The 8,165-nt window shown below is 39.7% G+C and overlaps 1 protein-coding gene across 1 annotated transcript; it reads left to right on the plus strand.

The window, feature by feature from the left end:
* The first annotated feature begins 66 nt into the window (after window positions 1-66).
* On the plus strand, window positions 67-5,089 carry LOC139025448 (uncharacterized protein DDB_G0284459-like). The gene is made up of 3 exons (XM_070440590.1): window positions 67-336; window positions 480-535; window positions 5,017-5,089. The coding sequence occupies exons 1-3, from the start codon at window positions 99-101 to the stop codon at window positions 5,053-5,055; spliced, it is 333 nt and encodes a 110-aa protein (XP_070296691.1). The 5' UTR covers window positions 67-98; the 3' UTR covers window positions 5,056-5,089.
* The last annotated feature ends 3,076 nt before the right edge of the window (window positions 5,090-8,165 follow it).

An 8,165-nucleotide genomic window follows, 5' to 3' on the forward strand; every position in this document is an offset into this window, starting at 1 on the left:
AGAGAGGGCAGGGGTCACGTCGTTAATAGTTGTAACAGGGGGTAAGCGCTGGGGAATGGAGCAGCAGAGACACCAGAGAATCTAGCACTCCCGATGACATGGCAGCACTAGGAGCCATGTTACAGGGCTTCATGTTGGTTCAACAGCAGCAACAGCAGTCAATRCAACAGGCAATGCAAGCAATACAGCAACAGATGCAGATACAGATACAGATGTATCAGCTGATCAGCCAGCTACAGGAGGTGCAGAAAGGAAAGACAAAGCAACAGTGTGTTGTGACCCCTCTACCAGCAGAATGCACACACACTTTGACAAGACCAGCTCCTCAGTCACCAGGTAAGTTGATCATCAAAAAGATGCAGCTCTTTGAGGATAAAGACAAAATACACAACAATTAAACAGTTCGTAAACAGTCTGCAAAACAACCACTTCCTGCATGTATGCTGATGTAAAATACTATATCTCACCCTCCATTCTAGGCCCAGCAGAGGTGGTATTAGCTGAACACCTTGACAAGAAGGAGGAAGTAGAGATGGTAAGACACACTTACATAATTTCCATCCTCAGTGGTCATGCTGATCATGTTCCTGTAATGAGTTATGATTTAATAATTTCCATCCTCAGTGGTCATGCTGATCATGTTCCTATAATGAGTTATGATTTAATAATTAACATCCTCAATGGTCATGCTGATCATCTTTCTGTAATGAGTTATGATTTAACGGGAATAACACCACTCTTTAACCTCATTATCTCCAGCACCAGTCCAGTGTCTTCATATGAAGGAATAGCATGTTTCTAGTTCTGTGTTTAAAAGATAAGAAAGTGCCACTTGATTTTCAAGATTCAAGTTCTTTAAGAACTCCCCCATCTTCAGCCACCAACTTGCTCACATCGCCCTCGTGCAGCACTGTTTGTAAACACAGAAAGGGGTCTATTGAACAGTATAGAACAATCAGAGAAGAGAAAGACCCATTGAAATCAAGTTTCAAGTTTTAATGTCACATGCATAAGTACAGTGAAATAGCTTTCTTGCCAACTCAAAGCCCAAAAACGCAGTAATTAATAACAATGTATTACTAAAAATAACATGGTAGAACAAAATCACACAACAAATAACTATAATAAATAAGTACAGTACATAGGATTGAAACATAAGTAAGTAAGCATGCTACAGTGTTGAAATCGGAAGTTTACATACACTTAGCCAAAACACATTTAAACTCAGTTTTTCACAATTCTAGATTTAATCCTAGTAAAAATTCCCTGTCTTAGGTCAGTTAGGTAGCCCACTATTTTAAGATGTGAAATGTCAGAATAATAGTAGAGAGAATGATTTTATTTCAGCTTTTATTTCTTTATCATCACATTCCAGTGGGTCAGAAGTACATACACTCAAATAGTTTTTGGTAGCATTGCTTTAAATTGTTTAACTTGGGTCAAACGTTTTGGGTAGCCTTCCACAAGCTTCCCACAATAAATTGGTGAATTTTGGCCCATTCCTCCTGACAGAGCTGGTATAACTGAGTCGGTTTGTAAGGCCCCTTTGCTCGCATACGTTTTTTCAGCTCTGCCCACAATTTTCTATGGGATTGAGGTCAGGGCTTTGTGATGGCAACGCCAATAACCTTGACTTTGTTGCCCTTAAGAATTTTTCCACAAATTTGGAAGTATGCTTGGGGTCGTTGTCCACTTGGAAGACCCATTTTCGACCAAGCTTTAACTTCCTGACTGATGTCTTGAGATGTTGCTTCAATATATATACCCATAATTTTCCTCCCTCATGATGACATCTATTTTGTGAAGTGCACCAGTCCCTCCTGCAGCAAAGCACCTTTGTACTTTTGTACCTGTTTCCTCAAGCATTTCACAAGGTCCTTTGCTGTTGTTCTGGGATTGATTTGCACTTTTCCACCACATACATTAACTCTAGAGAACAGAACGCGTCTCCTTCCTGAGCGGTATGACGGCTGCCTGGTCCCATGGTGTTTACACTTGCTTACTATTGTTTGTACAGATGACATGGTACCTTCAGGCATTTGGAAATTGCTCCCAGGATGAACCAGATTTGTGGGAGGTCTACAATTTTTTTGTGAGGTCTTGGCTAATTTCTTTTGATTTCCCATGATGTCAAGCAAAGAGGCACTGAGTTTGAAGCTAGCCTTCAAAACATCAAGGTCACCTCCAATTGACTTAAAAGTCGCTATGTAGCAATTAGCCTATCAGAAGTTCTCAAGCCATGACATGATTTTCTGGAATTTTTCCAGTTGGTTAAAGGCACAGTCAACTTAGTGTATTATAAACTTCTGACCTACTGGAATGTGTGATAGTCAAATTATAAGTGAAATAATCTGTCTGTAAACAATTGTTGGAAAAATACTCATTGTCATGCCTTGTATATTTGAACCAAAATGTTATAAACGGCATTAATATATCTGTGCTTGAGACATATCCAGTTGGATCCACAATTGGGTTATGTACCTGTCATTTTTTTTGATATCCTAACCGACTTGCCAACAAACTATAAGTTTGTTAACAAGAACATTTGTGGAGTAAATGGTTTTAATGATCCAACCTAAGTGTATGTCATTTCGACTTCAACCTTATATACAGGGTCAGTTCCATACCATATTTACATGTGAAGGGATACTGAAGTGATGAAGGAGATACTGTATGTATAGAGGGGTAAGGTGACTAGGACACAAGATTTTAAGATAAACAGCGTTGCAGCAAGCTTGTATGTGACTTGGGTGGTGGGTGGTTAGAGTCAGTATAAATGTAGTTGCATATTATGTTTTGAGCAAAGATGGAGTGAGTGTTGTGTGTGTAGGGGCCCGTGAGAGTGAGATAGAGACAGTTCAAATACTGAAATAAAATGTCAATAAAGATACAAGGTAAACTCTGTCCATGTAGCTATTGTTGTGTGCTATATCAGGTCGTATTGCCTTGGGGATAGTAATGCTGTTCAGGAGCTGTAGATGTCAGACTTGATGCAACGGTATCTCTTGCCGTGCAGCAGCAGAGAAATAGTCTATGGCTTGGGTGTTGGAGTCCTTGATGATTTTTCAAACACCTCCTGTGTAGAATTCCTGCATGGCAGGGAGCTCGGCCCTCAGTGATGTACTGGGCTGTCCGCAAACCTTCTGTAGCGCCATGTGTCGAAGCCGGTGCGACTGCCATACCAAGAGTGAAGCAGCCAGTCAATTGCTCTAATGGTACAGCTGTAGAATCTTTTCACGAATTTGAGGGCCTATGCAAACTTTTTCAAGCCTCCTGCAATGGGAAGAGGCAACTGTCGCACCTTCTTCATGACTACGTGTGTGTGGAGTCGTGCATGGCCACACAGTTGTGGGTGAACAAGAGAAGACAAGAGGGGACTAAGCACAAACCCCCTCTGTGCCCCGTGGGTTAAGAGTCGCGCGTGGTGGAGGTGATGTTGGCTACCACTCATCACCTGGGGTCGGCCATCAGGAAGTCCGGATCCTAAGCTTGGTGACAAAAGCAGAAATATAGATAAAATTAATCTACTAACCTTTGATATCTTCATCAGATGACACTCATGAGGCTTCATGTTACACATTACATGTTGTTTTGTTCGGTAAAGTTCATATTTATATCCAAAATCTGAGTTTTACATTGGCCCTTACGTTCAGAAAGTTTCAAAACATCCTTTGATTTTTCAGAGATCAAATTACAGGAATATTCAATAATAATACAGCTAAAAGTACACTGTTATTCATGGAATTTTAGATGCACTTTCTCCTTTGCAAGCAGGCTGTTCCAGATTTCAAAAAGCTTTACGATAAAAGCAAACATGATGCATAATCTGAGTCGGCGCTCAGAGCCAATCAAGACAAATAATATCCGCCATATTATGCAGTCACAGAAGTCAGAAGTAACATTATAAACATTCACTTACCTTTGATGATCTTTCATCAGAATGCACTCCCAGGAATCCAGTTCCACAATAAAATGTTTGTTTTGTTCGATAATGTCCATCTATTTTATGTCCAAATTCCTCCTTGTTGTTCTAGCGTTCAGTACACTTTCCCAAACTCATGACGCGCGGGGCAGGTCCAGCGGAAAAGTAACAGACGAAAAGTTAAAAAAGTTATATTTACAGTCCGTAAAACATGACAAGCAAGTATTGAATCAATATTTAGGATGTTTTTAACATAATTCTTCAATAAAGTTCCAACAGAGTATTCCATTGTCTTCAATAGGAAGCTGAGTTGAAAATTGACCAACCTCAGATTTTCCCCACTTCCTGGTTGATTTTTTCTCAAGTTTCTGCCTACCATAGTGAGTTCTGTTATACTCACAGACATCATTCAAAAAGTTTTAGAAATCTTCAGAGTGTTTTCCATCCAAATCTACTCATAATATGCATATTATAGGCTCTCATGGCTTTGTAGCAGGCCGTTTACTCGGTGTGGATTCATCAGACGTGAAAATACTGCCCCTACCCCAATAAATTTTAAGGGCTTGTAAGTAAGCATTTACAATTTATTTATTTATTATTTATTTATTTATTTTACCGTTTTTTACCAGGTAAGTTGACTGGGAACACGTTTCATTTGCAGCAACGACCTGGGGAAGTTAACAGGGGAGGAGGAGGGGGATGATGCGAGCACAATTAATATAAGGTCTCACCCTGTTGTATCCGCGCGAATTTGACAAATAACTTTGATTTGATTATTAATATGTGATTTGATTTGAGAGAGGTCTTGACTTTTTAAGGAGGTTTTGGCTGCCATTTATCATATTTTCTGTATCCGTGTTAAGATGGGAAAATAGGGAAACATGTTATGTTTAACATGTATGTCACTTTCCTTTTTCCAAACGTATCACTCTCCTATATGATGGAACAGCAATGACAGCCGTAGTATGAAGTAAGCCTAAACTAGGCATGCCAGCTAGGCATTAATGTGCCCTAATCCTCAACAGACAGAATTGAAGATTCAATGTCATAATGTATGTCTTAAACATGTTACCTATGAATTCTACTTTTTATAGACATTTGAAGAGGAAGAGCCACTGCACAAGCATAGATGAGTACAAACCAGAAGAAGATTCCTCAAGAGAGAACATGAAAACAACCAAGGTACCACAACACACTACATTCAAATTATATATAATTTATGTAATACTTTGTTATGAATTAATAATGTTATGAATTATAAAATTTATTAACTATTTAAGGTTATAAGTATGGTTTACGTGTGCACTATTCCAGCATGTATACAATGTATACGCATTCATAAGCATTGCACATTTTAAGCATCAGTAGCTTACTCTCAGCTAGGTAGCCACTTTATAAATATTTTTCTTCTCAAAAATATATGTTAGCTAGCTAAGTTAGAATGTTATGAATACAACTCCCACCTGCTGTCGACATCCAGATACAATTTGAGAGTACACAAAAGTGTTTAATAGCTTTGTCTGCATTTTGACAGTGAATTTAGAGCCATTCAGTGGCCAGCTACACCACAAACATAATTTTACCGGGTTAACTCCTAGGGATTGTAATTACAGTCCACACAACATACCAATAGTCTCCTGACTAGTAAGGGGTAGTCTGTGTTTAATTTCATTGTGTATTAAAACATAGTTTGAGATCATTGTGAGGGATTTCCGATGGTTGAATGGTGAATTGGGGCTTCCCGGGAAATGTTGTCCAAGGTTGCAATAGTAACCAAGGGTTGGGGATTAGTGAAGGATAATAGCTAAATGTTCCTCTCGCTAAAACATGTGCACCTGTGCAGTGACCACCCTCATTGCTGTGCAGTCAGGTAACCATGACAACGGACGCTGCGATAAGGTCAAAGTCGAACATTTGTCATGACAATGAAAACGGCTGTCGCCTCACCTGAATTTGCACAGATCATGGAACACTTTGCACCCGGTAGGTGGAGCAGAAAATGAGAGTGACGAGGAGAGTGTTTTTATAAGCCTCTTCCACATAAAATTTAAATTTTATGAAGTGCGAGTTAACGCTCTGTCTTCTCCCTCGTCTGAGAAGGAGCAGGATCGGATCAAAATGCAGCGTGGTTTGAATACATACTTATTTATTTGATAAAGACGAACGGGAAAACTCTTAAACAAACTACAAAAAAAAACGACGTTAACAGACCTAAACTTGAGAACTTAAAACATGACTCACGAACAGGTGAGAAACAAACGAATGACGAAATGAAACAGTACGTGTGGTGGACAAAACACAGACACAGCACAATCACCCACAAACAAACAGTGAGAAACAGCCTACCTTAATATGGTTATAATCAGAGGAACCGTAAACACCTGCCCCTGAGTGAGAACCATATAATGTAGGCTGTTCTCACGGTTTGTTTGTGGTGATTGTTGCTGTGTTTGTTTGGAGGAAGGACGAGCATTACCTGGAGCGAGAATATAGAGGAGAGAATATCAGCTGCAAGGATTACTCTGGTTACGATGATACATTGTTGATAATCATCATAGCGCTTATATTTTAAAACAACGGTAATTGATTGTCATTTGGCTAATAGCGAATTGGGCTTTCTCTTTTGGATTCCTCTGTGATATTGTATGTTTATAATAAGCGCTATGTTTTAGCTCTTGCAAGATAGAAGCGTAAAGAATGGCAAATGCAAAGCTTTACACCACATCAGTAAACTTGAAACTGTGTAACATCAGTTATAAATTATCAGGTTTCTTGCATTTATCACATTAACACATTCAATTACAAAATGATAATTTTCGACTGACATAAAAGCTGTATTGCAAAGCCATTGTCTTCAAAACCGGTGTGCACCTCCTTTGCAAGAAATAACGACACTGAGCTTTTTTTGATAAAGTTGTATGCTTGATTGCAGGAACAATTTGGAATGGATTTTAGACACATCCCTCCATAGCAGGATCTTTTTTCTACGATCCTTGAAATCATTTGATTCTGCTTAAGTGAGATGCCTCTCTTCCAGTCCTGTGTGGGCAAGGATTGAAACCTAAAGGCCAACTCCAAGATTAAATGTGAAGATCTAGATTCAGTAAATCTCTCACAAAATACTGTTAACTATAACTGTGGTGTACTGTGTGAGTTTTCAGTGAATTTTAATGTTAAATCATATAGCTCATCTGCATACCTCGAAAAATGTTGCGAACAAAGTTTATCAAATTATGATCCGACTCACCGCGCATGTAAACTGTTCCAACAAGATAATTTTTTTTTTTTTGAGGGTGGGGGGGCGGGGGGGAGTCAGCTCTCCTTGAGAGCCTCATGTCCAGGTGAACACGAACTTTACGGTAACTGCCAAAGTATGGAAACACAAACATAAGTGTGTTTAATAAGGTGGTGTGTTTTTGTGCCACACAAGCCGAAACTGCTTCAATGCAGCGGCTTGGCACAGGACTTATTATATGTGTCTGAAACCTCATTGGTGGGCGATGTTACCAAGTTCTACCACGAGAAATTGACATGCAGTGCAATTCCGGCAAAGCTCACTCTCAACCTCCACTTTTCCAAAATTTGGCTTTACACTTACAGCATCATTCTAAATGTAACTTAAAAGTAGATTGTTCATCTCTACATACAAATTACACCACAAAATACCACATAATGTCCACGCCTGCCTTAGATATCCTTGTTCTTCTTTTTTATACTTATTTCGCGTTAGGTCGCGTGTGCTGAACTCAGGGTTAGGCTACGTTCTAGTCTTTGTATTGTTAGAGTTTTTTTGTATGCTCTAGGGTTTGTACCAGTCTAGGTCCTACCTTTTTGCTAATGTCAAGTGGCTCGATACTCGCCGTTCCACAATCAGCACGGCAGCTTTTCATCCGTGTGTCTCTGAGTTGGGGATCGTATTTAGGCATACCCCTTTCTCTGTTGGTGCTCTGTAGGGATCTTGTCTCCTAGTGTACGTTTCGCCTGTGAGGTGCATCCGTTTGTATAGCTTCACCGTTTCGTCTTTGTCTACTTTGTCTTTTTGCTCTCATGTCATATGCCTCTCTTCTAAATTAAATAAGAATGTACGATACCACGCTGCGGCCTTGGTCTACCGTCGACGATGAACATGACAGAAGGATCTCCCCAAACGGGCCAACGCAGCTTGGCCAGGAGGAGCAGACATTCAATGGACATGGGAACGATATTTTGCGCACACGTAAAGAATCTGACGTGGGAAGGTAAA

Source organism: Salvelinus sp. IW2-2015, unplaced genomic scaffold, assembly GCF_002910315.2.
Source record: "Salvelinus sp. IW2-2015 unplaced genomic scaffold, ASM291031v2 Un_scaffold2699, whole genome shotgun sequence".
NCBI lineage: Eukaryota > Metazoa > Chordata > Actinopteri > Salmoniformes > Salmonidae > Salvelinus > Salvelinus sp. IW2-2015.